This window comes from Nelumbo lutea, chromosome 7 (genome assembly GCF_056320005.1).
Source record: "Nelumbo lutea isolate HS-2025 chromosome 7, American lotus-T2T, whole genome shotgun sequence".
NCBI classification, from domain to species: Eukaryota; Viridiplantae; Streptophyta; class Magnoliopsida; order Proteales; family Nelumbonaceae; genus Nelumbo; species Nelumbo lutea.
Window position 1 is genome coordinate 15,532,405 of NC_142690.1, and position 21,615 is coordinate 15,554,019.

A 21,615-nucleotide genomic window follows, 5' to 3' on the forward strand; every position below is an offset into this window, starting at 1 on the left:
TCAGAACAATTCTTTTTTCACGTGTAATAACTTTTCTCAAAGATGGACAAAAGTGCTTCTTATCAAAATCGAATACAGACTGGGTCCCACATCAATTCCTTCCCATGCACACCAGATATGTGGGCCCAGTGTAGGAATCAAATCTGCAACAAAATGAGAAACACAGAGTGAAACACTGCATAAAGTTCCACATTTATTTTAGTTAAATCTCTCCGTCTCTTTCATTAAACGCTGCTAAACTGCTAAATACTCCCTTAATTACAACTTAAAAGTAGTCTCTCTCTCTCTCTCTTCTCCTTTTCCTCTCGTTTTTTTTTTTTTTTTTCCAGGAAAATAAAGCCCAACAGCCCTCTCTCGCTCTCTTTCGGAGTGGATTTCTAGGGTTTCAGTTTTTCATGCCTGAGCAGAATCAGATCTCTAATGGCGGATACTCACATTGGAAACGGCGAGCTAACTCCGAGCTCGGATTCTGCTAAATCAGTGGTTCTGAGCACGTCGGCTTCGTTCAAGTCCAGGAAGAAGAGCTCTATCTCTCGGGTGGGTTCTGAGGTCGACGACTTCATCAACCTCTTGCACGGTTCCGATCCAGTCAAAGTCGAGCTCAATCGTCTCGAAAATGAAGCTAGAGGTGAGGGGTTCCAACTTTTTCTCTTACAATTTTTGCTTATTCGTTGATCGGATGTCTTAGCTGGATTCACTTAGTTGGTGATTAATTAATTTTAAGGAAAAATGAGATGTTTTTTATTTCTGTTCTTGCCACTGTTGTCCGTTAGGGTTTTTGGAGTTTAGTTCTCTCTTTTAATGTTTCGTTTTGGTTGTTCAAATCTCGATATTTCTAAGTGAATGTACAGAAATCCACAGAAGCTTTGCAGCCAAAAAATAAAAAATAAAAAAACCCACAGAAGCTCAGTGTTTTTGTCATTTCATGTGCCGATAATGCACCTTAAGTGGGTATTAAAATACCATTTTGTTGTTATCCTGGAGTTTCTGTGCACCGTTCAGAAAAAGAAGACGTCAAGGGTGCTCCTTGTTTTTGGCTTTTCTTTTTTAGATTTTTCCTTATTTTTAGTTGTTCAAATGCTTGATTTGTGTTTGTTGGATTTTCTCTTTTTTTTTTCAATTAATTTAATTTTGTTAAGTAATGTTGTTTTTAGGTGGTAACGGTCGTTCATGATATTTGTATTTTTTATTGAAAAGTGTCGAAATCTTTCGTTGTTTTCCTGATAAGCAAGTGAAGCGACTGATAAATGCTTTAATTGAACAAACACCTACTGTAAGCCTATTATAGGAAGTTAAAACCTCAAATGCATTTTCACCATTTTAATTTTGTTCAATCATCTCAGAAACTTCTTAACTCAAAAACATGGTTTCTTTTCATTAGCTTCAGTTCCTTCAACAGAGGGAAGGACAAAAGGGGACTTCTTATAGTTTTTTTTTTTTTGATGAATAATAAAGGAGACTTCTTGTAGTTATCATTATCTTCAGAGTTGTTCATTTCTATTCCTGGGACTGTTTGTAACTTCGTGTGTTTTCAATTTTTTTTTTCCGGTGGATTCTGGTCGTTCTCTCTTGGTAGAATGGTCTGCGTCATTAGTTCATGCAGGATAATTTGACTTGCAATATCGCCTAACTGCCTATGGGCATTTAAGAGTTTAATTACATAGAAAAATAAAGGCAGTGTTACATGAATTCTGCTAAATGAATGAAGTGTGTTCATTGGACATGTTGGATTCTGACACTCCATGGATGGTTGAGGAGGCACTTATAGATATGCTTTTTTTTTTTTTCTCTTTTTCTGTAGTTTTTCTCTTCTCTTTTCTTAATTGATATGAATGATCATCTAATATACATAACGATTTCCATTTTTTTTTTTTTTTATAGAATGGTTATAAGTAACAAGGATAAACTTTTGCATATACTTACTCCATCTTCTTTAGGTACATGTATCTTTGGATGATAAAATTCTATGCAAAATTTTCAATACTAAATACTTATCTTGCATGTGGCCCCCATATCCATGTTTTTCATCTTACTGAACCAAACACCCAAACATGTGTTAAATTTTGACTGTCTGACACATAGCTATGAGTAAAATTAAGTCAGAGGCCAGAAGTAGGTATTCAACTCTGACTGGATTATTACCTTTTATCCTGTATTTGCAGATAAGGAGAGGGAATTGGGAGAGGCGCAAGCTGAGATCAAGGCACTAAAGTACTCCGAGCGTCTTAAAGAAAAGGCTGTTGAAGAGGTAACTACATGAAATATCAAGATGCCATCTGCCTACAAAATATTTGGAAATGTCAAAAGGCCATTACCCAATGCTGGTCCTGACTTTCTGGGGTGTTGGGAGGTGTGGACTGCTGGAGACCTAGTCTCCAGCACTTTTGAAGTAAAAGGCCACTTAAAGATGAATTTGCATTCTTGTGCTTGTCAGCCTGAGATTTTACCATTGCATCGAGCAGTGATCACTAAATGTCAAAACCTTGAATTGTTCTTCCTTAATGAGAAATATGAAATGCTGTTATTCTTTGAATTTTGGATCAATAAAATCTCATAGAATGTGATTCTAATTGATGTCTCCCATATTGATTATTTTTCATGAGTTGTTTTATGTTAATGTCGAGGTGACATTAATTCAATTGACCATTAGGCCTGGTTCTCAATACTTTGTCAATATGGATTTTCACATTTCTGCAAATCTAATGAGACATCCTAAGGATTGTAATTGTTAAGTTTCTGCCACAGGATAGTCATAAATTGTTGTCTTATAGTCAAGATTATAATGAGACAGCATGTATCCCCATCTTCTTTTGGTAAACGCTGACTCAGTGAGATGGTTTTTTTAGAAAGCAAAGAAGCATAAGAAAATGTATATGATGGATTGACTTGGATGCTAGAAATTCAATCACAAATTCACAATCAACCTGGTGAACAGGTACTTAAGAAATAAGCAAATGAGCTGAAGGAGAGTAGAGAACTAGCTACAGAGCAAGAAAGTCTTTTCTTTTTTCCAGAATGTGTCCTCTTCCTTGAAATTGAGTTATGACTTTAAAAATAAAAGTAACTAAGCAATAATATGTTTTATTGCTTTCTTTTATTATTTTTCCATACAAAATAATAAAAACTTGAAAATATGGCATATATCAACTTGGATTATATCCGATAAGTTATCATTTGTCAAATACCATCACCTAATTAGCACATAAGCCCCCATCAACCCATGCCACCTTGATAATATTTCCCTGGAAAGTTTTTTTTTTTGGATAATCAATATTTCTCTGGGAAGATTGTGCACTATTGAGTTGGGCAATCTATGATTTTATCTGAATGATCTGTTCTCTCTGGATGCAAGGGCTGTTATCTCCTTGATATAATGTCAGTATCCCATCAACCCACCGGATCCACCCATATTGATGTGTTCTCTCAATCTCATTTTTTTCAATACCTAAGGAGTACTTGAAACTTAGCCTCTAGAGAAGGAAAAACTAAACTCTCTACTCTGAGCACACTGTCTATACCAATTGGATCTAAATGACCAATATGACATTATGACCTTGCTTCCATGACATTTGAAAGCTCTCTCAACTGTCACTGGCTCTGAGTTTCCAAGGAATTGCCCACCGGAATTGAACTTCATGGTAATTTGTTGAATTCTTTGTTGTACTTCAATGAGTGCAAATGGCGAGAAACATGAATGTGGACAAATTGATTATCGAAGGTGATTCTAAGGTGGTGGTGGGTTGGCCAAGGAATGCGGAGACAGTGGTATAGGCTTACAAGGATGAAACCAAAAAGTTTAAATGACATGACTAACAAGAAACATGTTTACAAAGGTACAAATGGCTCCAAAGGCCGGCTAATGGGTTGGCTGATAAACTAGAAAAACAAGCGATTTATAGGGATAGTATTGGGCTCAATTGTAATTTGATGTTCAACTGATAGGAGAGGTAGTAGCTTAGCTTGTACCTCTCCAAGGGATACCTGATTGTATGTACATATTTTGTTTCATATTTAATAAAGTTTGAAGTTACTTACCAAAAAAAAGAATCAATAACAGACTATCTTTGAAATAATTAACTAATAATCATCTGCCAGCCCCTAATCCACCACATCCACTGATATCCCTTTAAAAGCTTCACTTCTCAGTATCCAATTTGCTAGTCCTATGGTGATTTGATTGATGATTAGCCTGACAGGTAGGAATTTGTTGGAGAAAATCTCTCTTTTCCCAAATATGTTGTGGGATTGCAGCACAAGTGCTCCTCCACATGACCTTGCACTCATAGAGTGAAGAGTTAAGAAGCTAGTCTTGTATATTGTATAGGCAAGGAAATTTCCCTCTGTGTGTGTGTGTGTGTGTGTGTGTGTGTGTGTGTGTGTGAAGGTGTGAAGAAAATTTCCCTGGTTGCAAATCTCAATTACACATTCAAATGAGTTACATGAATGAGAAACAGTCTCACCACAAGCTTTGCATAAAAGAATATATGGGGATAGAAGCATTTTAACATCTTGTAGGTACTGGTTTTCAATGTCCTAGTGACATAAAAACTCTTAATTTTTTGTGGAGTAGGATTCAACCATATAACTTTAATTAGAAAAACCTGTGCTTTTTGGGGAATTTATCCCGAACTTTAATAAATGTAGAACAAGAGAAGTGACATCTACAAACTCTGTATCATCTGGGGATTCTGACTTTTGGTCAAAAAAATAATTTAATTTGTTGTTTAATTCATTTGCAAGTTATAAGTGCCTTTATGGATAATAGCTCCTGTTGATTTTTTTTTTTTTATTTAATTCAGTAATGTCTCATTACAATTTTGGTCAATGCCACCAGCTAACTGATGAACTGAAAAAAGTGGACGGCAAGCTAAAGGCAACTGAAGTTCTTTTAGAGAACAAGGTATAATGTATTGTTTTTGCTTTTTGCTTTCTGGATGTTGTCTCTATTTAATTTGAGAAAGTTATTTTCCACATTCAACAAGTATATTCTGACATAGCCTGTCTGTCTTTTTCTATAGAACCTTGAAATCAAGAAGATAAATGATGAGAAAAAAGCAGCTCTTGCTGCACAATTTGCAGCAGAAGCCACACTTCGTAGAGTCCACGCTGCTCAAAAGGATGATGACATGCCCCCAATTGAGGCCATCATCACTCCACTGGAGGCAGAGCTAAAACTTGCTAAGCTTGAGGTATGTTCAAGTTTTACTGTGTATGATCGCTGCCATAGTTTCTTGTAACATGCATATTAATAATATTCATGATATACATGCATTTGATTCTTGGACGACTGCTTGTGAATGGGCTCAAGTTTTAGTGGCAGGCACATGCCATGCGCGTATTTAAGTAAAAATAAAAGAGTGAAAAGACAAAAAGACACTTAGGTTTTGAATTTTTTTATGATACTTAAAATATCTTAACTCAGTGAGTGGATTTAAAAATTAAAATATTTAGACAACTATTGTTTGCTATCATTGACATTATATGGGGCCATTAAAATTTTCAGATTTAACTTTTATGGCTTGGATGTGAAGCCAATGCAAGTATTGGCATTATATAGTAAAGATAAGGAAGAGCAACAAGGATATGTTTTATCTATGTTTGTATTTGAAATTGGGTTTTGATTTGTCAGGTTGCAAAGCTACAGGATGATAATAGGGCACTAGATCGGCTTACTAAATCAAAGGAAGCTGCTCTACTTGAAGCTGAGAGAACTGTACAGATTGCCTTGGCAAAAGCATCGCTGGTTGAGGATGTTCAAAATAAGAACCAGGAGTTAATGAAGCAGATTGAAATTTGCCAGGTTTTTATTTTTATTTTTTTTTTCTTGTTTGATATTTAACTACTTACTTTTGTATATAGCCAATTGTATGGTTCTGTTGGCATGTTAGTGACCATCTACCATTTGTATGAATGATTAGTTCTAATATTTATTGGCTTTGTGTATCAGGAGGAGAATAAGATCTTAGACAAAATGCATAGGCAAAAGGTTGCAGAGGTCGAAAAGCTAAGCCAAACTGTCCGTGAGCTAGAGGAGGCTGTTCTTGCTGGTGGAGCTGCTGCAAATGCTGTGCGTGATTACCAACGAAAAGTGCAGGAGATGAATGTGAGTTTCTTCTCTTTTACATGCTTATTTCTTTTAAGTAATAGATTTCTATAATTTGTTTCAAAATAATAGATGAATATATTTTTTTCTCTCAAAAAAAAAAAAAAACGATATCTATCCTGAATGTAAGCAAAATTCAACTTAAAATCCTTGATTAGGAGGAGAGGAAAACTCTTGATCGGGAACTAGCTCGTGCAAAGGTTACTGCAAATCGAGTTGCAGTTGTAGTTGCAAACGAATGGAAAGATGCCAACGACAAGGTTATGCCTGTGAAGCAGTGGCTTGAAGAGAGAAGATTTTTCCAGGCATGTTATAGTTTGCCCTTCACTCCTTACTATTTTTTACTATAACTGTTCCTTTTCTATATTGATTTGTATGGAAATTATTATAATGGAATTGTCAAAGTCACATTTCTCATCTTGAAGATATGTTTCTCAATAAGTTCATGAGGGGTCTTTGTCATCTTCTCCTTGGTTAATCAAATGCATTGAAATTTATTCAGAAGAAATGTGTCCAATAACATCTTTTCAAGGAAAGAGCAAAGGCCAAAAATCTACAAGGGCACTAGTTATTTTCTTTCTTGGGTTATTTGGAAAATCTTGAGAAAATTACAAGAGGGAAATGTTAAAAAGCTTAGATAGCTAGCATTTTCTAATTAAATTATGGATTTCAAAACTGTGTAAGGCTAAGTAGAATGATACTTTGGAGTCATGAGGACATATTTGATAGAAATTGGTTTCTTGCAAAAATGTCTGGTTATAGAATAAACAAAAAAAATTCTTTTGTATGTTTTGGAGATTTGATTTAATATTGCCTGATATACTATATGCAGGGAGAAATGCAACAACTTCGAGACAAACTGGCAGTAGCAGAGCGAGCTGCAAGAGCAGAAGCCCAGTTGAAGGTGAGCAAAATTACCAATTATAGTGACTATCCAGGGCTTATTTAATAATTTAACCTCATCTAAATGTTTTTTTTTTCTTTTTTTTTCTCTATTGATTGATCTGGATTTTAGGAAAAATATCAATTGCGACTCAAAGTTCTTGAAGAAGGATTGAGACACCCCCCTAGTGTAAATGGCCGTACCACATTGGAAGGAAGAAGCATAAGCAATGGGCCTTCCAGGCGGCAGTCCCTTGGTGGGGCAGAAAACCTATCCAGGCCATCTTCCAATGGCTTTTCATCAAGGCGGTCGTCAAATTCACAACTTGGATCTGTGGCTTCAAACAGTGCAAGTGTATTGTTAAAGCAGGCCAAGTGTTCATCAAGATCATTTGATGGCGGTAGCAGATCGGTTGACAGAAATAAAGTCACATCAGGTGGTACTGGAAAAGTTACTACACCCAACAAAGCCACTGATGGCATGCAAAATACTGAGACAACTACTACATGCAAGGATACTTCAGATGGGAAACCAAGTGAGAACACAAAAGCAGATCATGAGGAATATGTGTCTGGACTTTTGTACGATATACTACAAAAAGAGGTCATTATCTTGAGGAAAGCTTGCCATGAAAAGGATCAGAGCCTCAAGGACAAGGATGATGCAATAGAGGTTCGGTATTACTATCTTCTGTATATAATCTTACAATTCCTTTTTTCCTTTCTGTTTTCCCAATCATCTGTTCTTGAATCTAAGTTTAATTATTTCTACTAGATGCTCGCAAAGAAGGTTGATACCTTGAATAAAGCAATGGAAGTTGAGGCCAAAAAGATGCGAAGAGAAGTAGCTGCCATGGAAAAGGAAGTAGCAGCTATGCGGGCTAACAATGATCCAAGGGCACGGCGCCTTAGCGCTCCCAGGGGGGCTGTCAATAGTTCTCAGTTGCTTTCTGCTAGGTAGAGTCTTTATTTCTTTATTTCTATATTTAATATAAAATGGATTCTTTTATGAATCACATCTAGTATCCTGTGAGGCCTGGATACATGTACAAAGTTGTATCATGTAGGATACCTCGATTGTAGTCTAATTTTTGTATCCAACATCTTGTCCAGCTGTTTCCTTGTGGTTTCTGAGTAACATAGCTAAGTACCTTGACAAAGATTCTTTTCTTTTCTTGCATACATTCTCTGCATTGTAGCATAGGGAGAGCTTTTAATAAGTAACATATGCGGCTTCTGTTCTGTTTGATATTTCTTCGTTTCAAAGTTGAGAAACATATTGGTCAAACTGGCACTTGTGATTTCCTTCTCAAATAAAAGATGCTATTACTATCTGTATGGGTCTATAGCTTTGAATCATCATCATCCGTGCCCTGTCCCAACTATATGGGGTCGGCTACATGAATCCTATTTTTCCAATTCGTTCTTTTTAAAGCTGTATCCACTATTAAATTATTGGTGCTTAAATCATTTCTTACTACTACCCATGTCCTTTTTGGTCTACCCTGAGCTCAGGTCTAGCCTTGAATGAGGGGTATTTTCATAAGATCTAAAATACGATATAGCAATTTGATTAAATTTTCTATATTTTTGAAATGGATTACTGTTTCAGTAGTACTTTAGCTTCTCTCTTTTTCTATGTAGTTTGTTGGAGACAAGTATGATTACTGATGGGATGTTGTTTTTTCTTTACAGGAATATGCGACACTCATAGTGCCATCTCAGTTTGAATGCACACAATGACTGGATCGGGACGATTTTTTGCACTTCGAGTTCTCCAGTCAATAGGTTCATATGATTTTATCATGTTTTAATTGTTCTGTTTTTTCCCTAATTTTATATATTCATCTGGCCTGATATTGCTCCCACATTTCAAAAGCTGAGTGATTGGGGGCCATTGGGTATCGTTGGCTGTCTTTTGAGGTCGATGGGGGCTGTGTCAGAGATGAATGTGTGATGGTTGTTTTTCTTTCTTTTTTTTTCTGTTTTTTTCCTCGTGCCTCTACCAGCCAATCTATATATGTAAAGAACTGACTATGGGTTTTGGGAGAGCGTCATCCTGTTGTATATTTTTGTAGCAATAATAGAGTAATTCCAATTTGTGCATAGAATTTCTGATAGGAGGAAGTTCAAGACTTGTAAATGCAACATGATGATTTGACGCTCCAACAAGAAGATTGATTGAGATACTATTTGTCGCAGATGGAATTCAATATTATATTATATATATTTCAAGTTTTTGGTCAGCAATACACGATCAGAGCTTCTTTGTTAATGATGATTGATGAGCTAAATGGGAATGAACCTCAACAATCAAACCAAAACAAAGTGTGGATGAAAAACCTCTTCTTTGTGCTGAACCCTTTCTTTTGGACGGTCTTCAGGAGCAAGATACACTACTAACAGCCAGAGACAGTTCAAATAGAAGTAAAATGCATACAAGTGGCCACTTGGCTGAACTAGGGCCTCGTCCGTACAAGAGCATCTTCCAACTCCTGCGTGTCAACCAATTCATTGGCTGATCACGGAACCTGTTTGGATGGGCTGTTTTCGAGGGTGATTGGCTTTGCTTCTATTGAATGCCTTAGCAACAGCATAGGAGCTATGCTTTCTGGAACCCAAGGTATAAGCAATCTCAGGACCTTGTACAAGGGAGAACAGGTTTTCAAGGAGTTTCCTTCAAATAAATCATCATCGTCTAAGCCTTGTCCCCCAACAGGCTCTAGGTGGTTCCGTGGGCCCATGGCCAAGCCCTTCATGTGATAACCAAAACTGGAATTGGGATCTGTTTCTCACAGATTGCGCCACCGATCTTACAGCCACATTCCACCCTGTATTGGGAACATCTCCTATGAATGATAAATACAAGCATGGGGAGATGCTTGGTGGCATCCACATGGAGCTCGGATCTTCTATATCTTCATGGGGAGATGCTCTCAATATACAGCTATAGGAGATCCGGATTGATCTACATGACTGTTCTGATATTTTTAAGGTGAGGATTGAACACGGGTCTAGTAACCCGATCGGGTCAAATAAAAAAAGTTGTGTACTTGTGTAAGATAGGGTAGTGGGCTTCTATTTGGGTCAATTACACAAAAGAAGCTTTTTTGGGGGTACTAGCCATTAACCACATGAAAGAAATATATAATTCTCTCTTTTTTCTTTTAATTTATTTTTCTCTCTTCCCACAATTTCTCTCTCTCCCTATTCTCCCTCTTTTTTTTCTCTCCTCTTCTACATTGCCTGTTTTCTCTCTTCCCTCCCGTCATGGTTAAAAAATGAAATATCGATATGTTATTTTTGAGTATTGAGCATGTTGAAGCTTGAAAGGTCGATACTAATTGTTTCATCTGTTTTATCATCCTGACATTTCATTAAAAAATATAGTAGGACTGATGTTAATACTCAGCCATTGAAAGGCCCTGGTTCTAAGTATTTACTGTATCGCTGACCTTGAAAACCAATGTATGCGATATGTATCAATGCCTTGAACCTTGCCTTCCCATCTCGTTCATCTCTCTTTCGTCTTTCTGTCTCCTCTCCCTCCTATCTTCATCTCTCTCTCTCTCTCTCCTATGTTTCTTATTCCTCTTTATTCTTTCTCCCTTTCTATTATCTCTTTTAGATTCTTTCTCTTGGTTATCTCACTTTTCTCCCCCTTTCTATTTCTTCTAATGAAAGTCCAATTTTTTTATGTTTGGGTGAATCAATCAAGGACATGTGGCATTATAGGAGAAATCCAAAATTTTATTTTTTCTCAATAAAGATTTGTTTATATGGTTTTAAATTTCAAGTGGATGAAGATGGGTGTGAGTTAGGTTGGATAATTATGGGTTATCAATGGGTATGGGTGATCCATGGATGAATTGTCTTCAACCCGCATCCAACCCAACTTATCAATTTGTCACCCCTATATATTTCTATATGTTTAGAGTCACGAGGAAGAAGATTAGAGTTAAAAAAGTTTCAAATAACACCGAAGAGAGGGACAAAGTGGTTGCCTTTAGCTAATGGACAAGGACAAGAAAAGAAAAAGCACTTCACATTCTCATCATTATAGGGAGAGATACAATGACAGCTTTTGTTTCCATAATTTAAATGTGGGATGCTGATTCAAGAGGTATTAACATTCATCTGCTCCCAATTTGCCTATCCAATGGGCAGCAAGTCTAACTTTACAGTCTGTGTTGTGTCATGCAAACCAAATTGGGTCTGCAACCTTTTTTATTTATCCTGCTGGTGTTCAGTCAGACCCAATTTGAGATAATTAGTAGGGTCTTTATAGTTTATGGCCAATAACCAGTTGCAGTTGGTTCCCGCACTCCCTGTGGTAACTCAGCAAATTTTCCATAAAGGCTGTGTTTGGTTTGAAAGAATATATTTATGGCCAATAACCAGTTGCAGTTGGTTCCCGCACTCCCTGTGGTAACTCAGCAAATTTTCCATAAAGGTTGTGTTTGGTTTGAAAGAATATAGGCTTCCCTACCTTTCCCCTTTTTTTTCCTACCTTTTCTTTCAAACCAAACACGTGCACAGCCAAATTGATCGATAAATAATAGTAGCAAATTAGCAATTACTTGCCAGATACCCTGTTCCGCTCTTCTATGCAATTTCCTAGACAAACTCTTTTACAGTTGGGCAGTTGCTATAGATTACTTCACCTTGGACATAACTTGTTCTCATGACCGATCTCTTTTTCTTGGTTTGGTCATCTTGTATTCTCCGAAGGTGTCACATGTTGCAACTTGCACACTAAATACAGGATAATAATGATATGAGAAGTAGAGCTGCAAGCAGATCGTTCCAATCGAATCTAATAAGATTTTAATCTGATATGTCCATGATGAATAGCATTAATAATCTGATAATGAATAAAGGGCAGCCGCGAATGCCCGAGGCTTCTGTACAATGTAGGGTCTGGGGAGGGACAGATTTACACAACCTCCCCTGCACATATAGTGGTGCTGTTTTCAAAATTTAAACCCTGGTCATCCACATAAACAACCCAACCATTGCACTAAGATCCGCCCTCATCAAAATATTACTTAAACTTGAACCTATGACTCTTTAATGCTTAGAAAATTTACAAACATTCAAACCAACATTAATTATCCATATAAATACAATATAACTTTTAAGTATATACAAGCTTATATATATTTAAATCGATGGTGGATTCATATTTGATTTAATTATAGATGGATTAAATTTGGAACATCCTCAGAATGAATTCAAATTCAAACTTGGACAAACACTTTGCAACCCTATGAAAAAGAAGTCGAAGGAGGGGACTTCAGAGGAAGAAGAGAGAGAGAAAGAGAGATGGGACTTCAGAGGGGGTTGTCGCTGTCAGTCGCCGTTGTCTAGAGGAAGAAGAGAGAGAGAAAGAGAGATGGGAGTTCAGCGGGGGTTGCCACTGTTGTTGCCCAAAGTTAGAAGAGAGAGAGAGAAAGATCAGACTTCAGAGGGAGTTGCTGCCGCCGTTGCCCCTGTTCAGTTCGCTCATACCACTTCAGTTGCCGCTGCTGCCGCCCCTATTCGGTTCACTCGTTCTCTACTCTTCAATAGAGCACCACCACTGTTGAAGAAGAAAGAGGATGAAGGGTGTGCCGGTTCACTCGTTCTCTGCTTTAATTTTCTTTTATTCTTTTTTTGTTCTTGACCGTGAAGAGATCGGCAAATGTTTTACTTTTTTTTTTTTTCGGTTTTTTCGTTCTTTTATACAATGCGGGTATGGTGTAGTTCTCTCCGGTGATCTGGTGTTGATGGAGATTGTGAGAGGAAGATAGAGGGATGAAAGAGGTTGAAAGAGGAAGATGATCTGGTGTTGATGGAGACTGGGAGGAAGATAGAGGGAAGAGAGAGAGAGGTCGGAGGAGGAAGGTGATCTAGTGTTGATGGAGACTGTGGGAGGAAGATAGATGGAAGAGAGAGAGGTCGGAGGAGGAAGGGTGTGCTGGGTCGAGAGGAAGGGGATAAGGGTAACATTGAGTTTTAAAAATTTTTAAACGCACGTGGTGTCACGTGTCTATGGGTTTTGATGGAATATTAACAGATGTTAATGTTAAGGGTAAAGTTAATCAATTATCAGAAACAATAAGGGTAGCGTTGTACACTTAGTCAATTATCTATAAGGGTAGTTTAAGAAATTTACCTTTATTTAACTAAATTGTGTGAATCCTAACGCGTTTTCCATTGATGGGCTCCTAAAACTTTACAAGTTAACAAAGCTTAATTAGAAGCCCTAATGACGTCTTGACCAGGAGAATTATCAACTCGTTTAATAAAAAACAATTCGAAAAACATAGACTTCCATTAAATTCTCAATATAATATTGTGACACCATTAGTATATAATTGCTTATGAGTGTAAATAACTACTGGGTCGAATTGAAATCAAGCATTTAAGAAATCTCATTGGCCAGGATCACAACAGCCAGATTACGATGACCCAGATCGAATGATCTCAATCCGAAGTTGGGCTGTCATCTTCGAATGCAACAAGTCAACACAACCCATAAACTTTGAATTTTGAAGGCTAGTTGAAAAAGCTTTTTAATTTGCCTATATTATAAAATATCATCTTCAGGTGAAACTGCACCAATTTTAGGTCAGCGAACTTGTCATCAAACTCTCGATTATACGTCCAGTGCTTCAATGGCGTTCCACTGCCAGATTCTTCTCCAGCTCGTTCTCTCGCATGCGTTGTTGATTCTGATCTTCTCAGGTCTAATTAGCACCAGGGTGACAGTCCACGGTTTCTCCATCAAGGAAGCCAGTGTGGACGACCTGCAGCTGGCCTTCCAGCAAAACAAGCTAACATCAAGACAACTGGTCGAGTTCTATCTCGGGGAGATTAGTAGGCTTAACCCGCTCGTCCATGGCGTGATCGAGGTGAACCCGGATGCGCTGTACCAGGCGGACAAGGCCGATGGTGAGCGAAAGGCCAAGGCACCTGGGTGGTTGTCTGTTCTGCATGGAATCCCGGTTTTGGTGAAGGACAACATCGCGACCAAGGACAAGCTCAACACCACGGCAGGGTCTTCTGCGCTGCTGGGCTCGGTTGTTCCTCGTGATGCTGGCGTCGTGAAGAGGCTCAGAGATGCCGGAGTCGTGATCTTAGGGAAGGCCAGCCTCACCGAATGGTCGGATTCCCGTTCTCTCACTCTACCTGATGGGTGGAGCGCAAGAGGTGGTCCGGGACTGGTGAGTTGTGGAAGATAGAAAACGTTTAAACTTTAAAGGGCTACAACTTCAGTCTGCTAGTCCGAAGTCCGAACCCAACCCGAAAAAGTTGAGTTGGGCTTTCGTGGCTCTGAAAACCGATTAGATCGGATGGTCGGACAGGTTGACCTGGAAATGGTTTTGGCTCCAGGTCCGTTTTTGGACCCTAAAACTGTCTGACGGGTTTAGATCGTGTTGTCGGACTTTTGACCCAGAAATCGGTCGTCAAAATGATTTACTTTCAGGGTCGATTTTTAAAACTATGATCAGGTTTGCAATCGAATCAGGGTTCACACTTTTCAATCTGACTTCACTTTGGGATTTGGGTTCGGTTAAGATTGACCCCTCGAACAACTCAGCCCAAAGGCTACAAACCGAACCCAACAACGCTATTACTAATGCTATTATGCATGTCTACTGTAGTTCTCATTCTCTAGGTTCTATATATAAATAATCTCTTAAGCTCTAATCTAAATTTAAATGATAAGTTATCATTAGTGATTATCATTCCATGATTTTATATTTAATAACTGCTAATTTCATGCTTTTAGAGACACTAATAATTTGAAATATATCTATTTTTTATTTTTATATTAAAACAAGCTAATAAAAACATCAAACAAACAAATAGGAATAAAAAATATAATTAGTATATTGGCCATAAAGTAATGAGAGGTTTCTTTAGTCAAAGGTTAAGAGAATCAATAGATTTAATGATATTTAAGATGAAAAAAATGTCAGGTTGGGCCCAAGAAGAACCCAACCCAATCTGAAGTAAATTATGGGTTGGATCGGCTTGGGTCAGGTTTAGGGATTTTAGGTTGGGTTTAAGTTTTTGTTGGACTAGGTTGGATTAAACCAATATCCACTCCATTGATGTAAGATAAAAATATGGGTGCAAATGGATCAAGTTGAGTTGGGCCAATCTAAATTAAAATCAATTTCAACGATTTGGATGGTTTAACATTGAATTGGTCCAATCCAAAATGATTCAAAGTATTTATCAGATTGGATTGGACTTGATTCATCTATAATGAAGTCGTATTAGACTGGATTGGATTGGACTAATATCTGGTCAATTGATAGACATAGTAATACCCACATCACGTTGAATGATTAAGGGTCTATTTGATTCACAGTCAGAATTGGAATCAAAATCCTTTGTAATCGGATTTGGAATAGCCAATATCCATAGTCTATTTAGTTCAAACAAGAATGAGAATGAAAATTGGAATCAGCTGGAATGAGATATTCCCAAAGGAAGGACAGAGAATGAACATTCCCTCAAATGGGGATTATTATTCTAGCAGAAATAGGAATAGGATTTTAATTCTATTTAACCAAACAATTGAAATCGAAATAACGCATTCCAATTCCTATTCCAGACCCTTATTCCTACGAACGAACCAAATGGGGCCTAAGTGCTTTGGAGCCTCACTTGCCTTGCACATGGATCTAGATCTTTTCTTTTTATTACCAGCTGAGGAGACATCAGGAATGGGGTTTGGGATAAGGAATTGGGTGGGATACCATTGATGATATAAAATGCAGAGTAGATTGGTCTATAGCAATGCTTTGAAATAGGATATAGAAATAAAACTGCTTTTTCCTCTGGTTGGCAGGTCAACGATTCAACTGTGATCTCGTTAAATCATATTGTAAAAATATACAAAATAACTAAAATATAAAATAATATAATAAATTTATAATAAAAATTGGGCATGTTTCTACTATATTTATTATATTAAAGAAAAATATTTATGACAAATGAGAATTATTGTTATTAATCTTAAAAAAATAAAAAAATAAAAAAAAGGAGATTTGATGTCCCACTTGTTGAGTCAAATGGTTTACAATATGACCAGGTTATCGGGTAGTTGACTCAGTCAAGAATATTCTTGTTTTTGTGAGTAAATGGTTCAGTGGCTAAATGGACCGAGAAACCTAATTGAGCAGTTGGTCTGACTATTTGGGTCAATAACGGGTTGAAAATATTGACTAGACATGTGATTGGTTCCATTATCCTCACAGCTTAAACTGTACCTACAATTTAATAGGAAACAAAGTCCTTTCCATTCTATTTATATCAATTTAGACCAGAGTTCACATCTCTGCCCCACAACGAGCTGCCCCATAACACCCCACAGCACATTCCCGCTGTGTATTAGGAGCATCTCCGATGATGACATCATCAGGATTGATATTATCATCGGGAGATGCCCCCAATACACAGTGGGGATGTGCTATGGGGCGGAGAGTGATCTCTCTAAACTGTACAGATCAGAGTTTTATAATTTCGATTTCATCCTCACACTATCCTCACAGCCCTTTCACTTCCAATAGTGCATTAAGAATATCATCATGAATAAAAATATACAAATATTGAGATGTTCTTAATGCATGGCTACAAGTTTTGTGAGAAAGACAAAATAGATATCGGTTAAACACAAATCAAGCACATCTTAGGCTTAAAAAAAAGGATTTTTGGACTGCAATCCCCATCAGAAATCTGATTTGCAGCCCTCTCCTAGTCTAGTAGTAACCCCCCTATAAACCACATCCTGCCCGTGAATTTGGCATCAATTCACGGTCAGGATTCAGTCCACCCCTAGAGGGGAGCTCTAGATTTCTAGGGGTGGACTGAACTGTAAAAACCCCTAAAAAATACACATTTTTGCCTTTTCGGTTCATTGGGCAATCTGGTTTTCCAAATATTTGTGGGCCTGCAGGTTATTGGGCCAATCAATAATTAATTTGATACCCATTAATGGGTTGTTACTCGGTTACTCCTACCATATTTGGAATATGAAGCTTTGGTGTGGTTGATGCAGAATCCATATGTTCTATCGGCCAGTCCATGTGGATCGAGCAGTGGGTCAGCAATTTCAGTGGCAGCGAATACGGTAGCAGTGTCACTGGGGACTGAGACCCGAGCTTCAATGATCTGTCCTGCTAATGCCAATTCGGTTGTGGCAATCAAACCCACCGTCGGACTCACCAGCCGAGCTGGGATCATCCCAATCTCTCTAAGACAGGATTCAATCGGGTACCAAACCAAGAACTAACTGTTCTAAAGTTTATTTGGTAATCAAAGCATGGATTTATGCAAACAGAAAACTTCTGAATATCTAAAGTTATTTATATCTTGTTCACTTCAGAAAAATGAGGAAACAAATAGAAGTAATTATAAGTTTCATAATTTCTTTAAACCATGTTGAACTTCAAACCTTAAAATTTGCTTTTAGGCTTCAAATTTTGAGCATAATGCCTCCACCCATTAAAGCTCTAACTTAGACACGAGACATCACAAGCTTGAATGAAACAAATTAAAATCTTCTTCTTTCAGTGCCTTATCCAAAGCAATTGCTAAGAATAATGCTTATCAGGTTAGTTGTTTGAACCTTACATTGGACCTACACGACTGTCAAAGGATAATACTTATCGCTCCTCTCTCTCTCTCTCTCTCACACACACACACACATTGTAATCTTTATCTTTCATTTGGATTTTGAATTCTTGTTCAACCATATCTATACATAATATTCATACAGTAGTGTGAATGAATAGAACACAAGTTATTCATCAAATTCTTGAACTCTGTTAGCTATTTAGTGAAAGCAGTTCAGCCAAAGCTTCGTCCCTCTAAACGGGCCCTAAGCCGATTCAACTTTTAGGCTATTTATAAGCCTATTCTCAAACCAGTCTATGACCTGAGCTGCATAGATCTCAGTTTGTGTTATTGACAGTCCATGTTCATCTCTATAGTAGCATATTATTATAGCCCATCTTCGCTATGAAATTAGATTGAAGATTAGAGAGATGTATAACTAATCCCCCTCTTTGACTTTGGAGACAATTATTAATAGAGAAAGCAAGAATGTACAATGGATTCTCATAATTAATTTCTAAACAGAATATAATGGAATGGCCAAACAGAATTCATTTAGATGTAGCCAACCCTATATAGTTGGAATAAGGCTTAGATGATGGTGCTGATTATTACATTAATATATTAATAACATAAGCTATTTGCTTCCTGTGATATCCTATTCCGAATCCTAGTTTTTATATCTAACAAAAGCTACCATCATGTAAATGATGGAGAGGACAGGCCAATTTGCCGCACAGTATCTGATGCAGTTTATGTACTAGAGGATATAGTAGGCTTCGATGAGAACGATGCTGAAGCAACTAAACAAGCATCAAAGTTCATCCCTCATGGTGGCTACAAGCAGTTTCTGAAGCCAGACGGTCTTAAAGGAAAGAGGCTGGGCATTACTAGAATTCCATTCTTGAATTATCCAAGTGGGTCAGTTGTCCCCAACGTTTTTGAGGATCATCTGAAAACAATGAGGTATTCCTTCAATCATCCCCAGTTCCAAACCCCCAATTTCATACACACCTAAAAAAGAAAAGAAAAGAAAAAGGAAGGGAAAGAAACCTTATAAATCACTTATCGATTAAAAACCTATTCCTTACTCCTTAGGAGTGCGACTTAGGTGGGCTCCGGTCAGGCTTTTTTCAAAATTTGAAACTTGTAATGACACAAGATATTTGACTTATGTGTCTACAAACAACATATATTCCATTTGGGGAGGGCTGAAGAGCAGCGGCTTCTGGCTTTTGGAGGCGGGTCCCATACGTGGACAGGGACAGCCAATACGTTTGATGAAATGTCTAGATAGCGAGTGAGATGGCCCAAATCAGCCGTCAATCAGTAATTTGAAGGGCTGCCCGCTCCAGCTTCTTTGAATAGCTGATCTCGGGGCATTTGAAATTGAAAGCAACTCAGCAGAATGTTCAGCTCAGCCCTCTCAAATGGGTGGTCTAAATAACCTACCTAAAAGACTGATTGCCCAAGTCACTAACATAGAAAATTAGAAATGAACCAAGTAGTCCAAATATGATTCCTTTTAATTGAGTTCTAAGATATATATATATATATAATTAACTATCCCATTCACCCATGAAAAGACAAATGGGTGCAATCTGGAAATCAACAACATCCATGTCATCCTGAATGTCGACCAAAGTGGTGAAGCAACTGCATTGGTGGCTGAGTTGAAGCTAGCCTTGAACTCTTACCTGAAAGATCTAGTCGTTTCCCCTGTTAGATCATCGGCAGAAGTTATAGCCTTCAACAAAAAGTTTTCAGACTTGGTAAGTGTTACTTGGGGCCTTCTAATCCTCACATTAAGTGATGAAATATTTAGTAATTGCTTAGATGACCAAATCACTTGGATCTGTTTACAGGAAAGAACTGAAGAATATGGGCGAGGCGTTTTCCTGGTAGCTGAGAGAACAAAGGGTATTGGTCCTGTAGAAAAGGCAGCATTGTTGAATCTGCAAAAGCTATCAAGAGATGGATTTGAGAAGTTGATGATTGATAACAAGCTGGATGCTGTGGTGACTCCTGGTGCAGATTTTGCTCATGTGCTTGAAATTGGGGGCTACCCAGCAATCAGTGTTCCTGCAGGATATGAGCATACAGGCGTGCCATTTGGCCTCTGCTTTGGGGGATTGAAGGGTTCTGAGCCAAAGTTGATTGAGATTGCTTATGCCTTTGAACAAGCCACAAAGATCAGGAAGCCTCCATCCTTCCAACCAGTGTTCCTGCAGGATATGAGCATACAGGCGTGCCATTTGGCCTCTGCTTTGGGGGATTGAAGGGTTCTGAGCCAGAGTTGATTGAGATTGCTTATGGCTTTGAACAAGCCACAAAGATCAGGAAGCCTCCATCCTTCCAACCCTAAAACCTTAGTGTTATTTGTAATACAAATTAAGGATTGTAATATATAATAAGCTTCACCTCTTTAAGGGCTACAATGTTCTTGGGGCACAATAAATGGTAATAAATTAATAATACTAATATACAAGGTGAAGGCCCTATAGTAGTAATAAGAATGGCGTATATCTTTGATAATGAAAAGATGGAGTGATTGGAACCTAATAGAAGTATAGAACCCACTGTTCTTCATTCCTGAAATTGTTGATGACCCAGTAGTTGAGGAGATCGGATTGGCACCCCACAGAGCGTGTCCCACAGGCGCCCTACATGCACATCTTACGAACATCGGGTTGGGTTGGGTTTGGTTTGGGTTGAGTTTCAACCCAATCCATCTAACCTGTCAACCTATCAATGACCCAATTAGATAGAATTATTTTGTTATTTATACTGTTTTCTTAATTTTCTGTGTTTTTTATAATTATTTTGTAATTTGTATTTTTTCTTTAATTTATGTTATTTTCTACATTTTCTATCTTTATTTATATATTGTGTATTTTTTATAATTATAATTTTTCTAGAATTTATGTATTATGTGAAAAATTAATGGGTTGTGCAGATTTGGTTGGGTTATGGTGGGTTTGGGTTGAATCCAGAATGGATCATTAGTGGGTTAATGGGTCAGGTGGATTGGGTTGAAGCTCAACCCAAACCTAAGTATCTAACCCACCCAATGGATTTTTATAAAAGACAATGGTTTCTTTTTTTTGCCAACAACTATCATGCACCCTCTCATAGAATTGGGATATGTTGAAATAACAAAAAAACTAAGAGGTAGAATTAGTATGAAAAATCAGGGTCTTTCAATCACACTAATTGAATCATTCTCATTGTTTATATATGGTAGTAGATATAAAATTTTATTTTTTTTTAAAACTTTTTTCATTTTTTTAATTTATGGTTTTTCTTTGCTTTTTGTAATTTATGTTTCTTTCTTCAAATTTTATGATTTTTTATATTTTTTGTAAATTTTCTCTATTTCTTTTTTTTTTTTAATTTATATTATTTTCTTCATTTTATATGTTTTTTCATAATTATTTTGCAATGTCATATATACAATGGGAAAAATAGAAAGTTAAGGGTAAACCTGGAAAGTAAAATCAGGGTGTTTTCACCAAACCAATTGCAACATTCTCATTTTTTTAGTATGGTATAGAAATTTATATGATTTGCTATATTTTTTGTAAATTTTCTATGTATTTTTTTATTTTTTTGTAATTTATATTATTTTTTTTTCATTTTATGTTTTTCATAATTATTTTGCAATGACAATATATATATAATGGGAAAAAAATAGAAAGTTGAGGGTAAAGTTGAAAAGTAAATTAGGGTGTTTTGTCCAAACCAATTGCAACATTCTCAATTTTTTTGGTATGGTATAGAATTTTTTATGATTTTCTATATTTTTTGTAATTTTTTGTCTTTTTTGTAATTTATATTGTTTTTTTTTTTTCATTTTGAGGAGAAAGGTATGTATGTAAGAGAGATGCCATTTCTGCTTCCTCATTACTATTGTGAAATAGGGGGGGGGGGGAATGGATAAAATATACACTATACAGAGAGTGGTTTAAAGGAGAGAATTGGGGTTTTAGAATTTGTTTTCACTTCATGTGCGAACG

The 21,615-nt window shown here is 37.1% G+C and overlaps 2 protein-coding genes across 2 annotated transcripts; both read left to right on the top strand.

Moving 5' to 3' along the window:
• Positions 1–82: 82 nt before the first annotated feature.
• LOC148845284 (microtubule-associated protein 70-1-like) lies at positions 83–9,235 on the top strand. The gene is made up of 11 exons (XM_088953992.1): positions 83–628; positions 2,163–2,248; positions 4,835–4,900; positions 5,019–5,189; positions 5,630–5,800; positions 5,948–6,103; positions 6,262–6,408; positions 6,936–7,007; positions 7,119–7,658; positions 7,761–7,942; positions 8,681–9,235. The coding sequence occupies exons 1-11, from the start codon at positions 421–423 to the stop codon at positions 8,697–8,699; spliced, it is 1,818 nt and encodes a 605-aa protein (XP_088810118.1). The 5' UTR covers positions 83–420; the 3' UTR covers positions 8,700–9,235.
• A 4,182-nt stretch (positions 9,236–13,417) lies between these two features.
• LOC148845285 (putative amidase At4g34880) lies at positions 13,418–19,949 on the top strand. Its single transcript, XM_088953993.1, has 5 exons — positions 13,418–14,193; positions 17,043–17,257; positions 18,323–18,567; positions 19,187–19,371; positions 19,465–19,949. Exons 1-5 carry the CDS (start codon positions 13,645–13,647, stop codon positions 19,876–19,878), a joined length of 1,608 nt encoding a protein of 535 aa, XP_088810119.1. The 5' UTR covers positions 13,418–13,644; the 3' UTR covers positions 19,879–19,949.
• The last annotated feature ends 1,666 nt before the right edge of the window (positions 19,950–21,615 follow it).

What these genes read in the sequence shown, in the direction of transcription:
- LOC148845285 (XM_088953993.1), top strand. Translation starts at nt 13,645, where the DNA reads ATGGCGTTCCACTGCCAGATTCTTCTCCAGCTCGTTCTCTCGCATGCG. An exon ending in CAAGAGGTGGTCCGGGACTG is followed by an intron (nt 14,194 to 17,042) that starts GTGAGTTGTGGA and finishes TGGTTGATGCAG; the next exon opens with AATCCATATGTTCTATCGGC. An exon ending in TCATCTGAAAACAATGAGGT is followed by an intron (nt 18,568 to 19,186) that starts ATTCCTTCAATC and finishes CCCATGAAAAGA; the next exon opens with CAAATGGGTGCAATCTGGAA.
- LOC148845284 (XM_088953992.1), top strand. Translation starts at nt 421, where the DNA reads ATGGCGGATACTCACATTGGAAACGGCGAGCTAACTCCGAGCTCGGAT. An exon ending in TCTCGAAAATGAAGCTAGAG is followed by an intron (nt 629 to 2,162) that starts GTGAGGGGTTCC and finishes CTGTATTTGCAG; the next exon opens with ATAAGGAGAGGGAATTGGGA. An exon ending in AAGTTCTTTTAGAGAACAAG is followed by an intron (nt 4,901 to 5,018) that starts GTATAATGTATT and finishes CTTTTTCTATAG; the next exon opens with AACCTTGAAATCAAGAAGAT.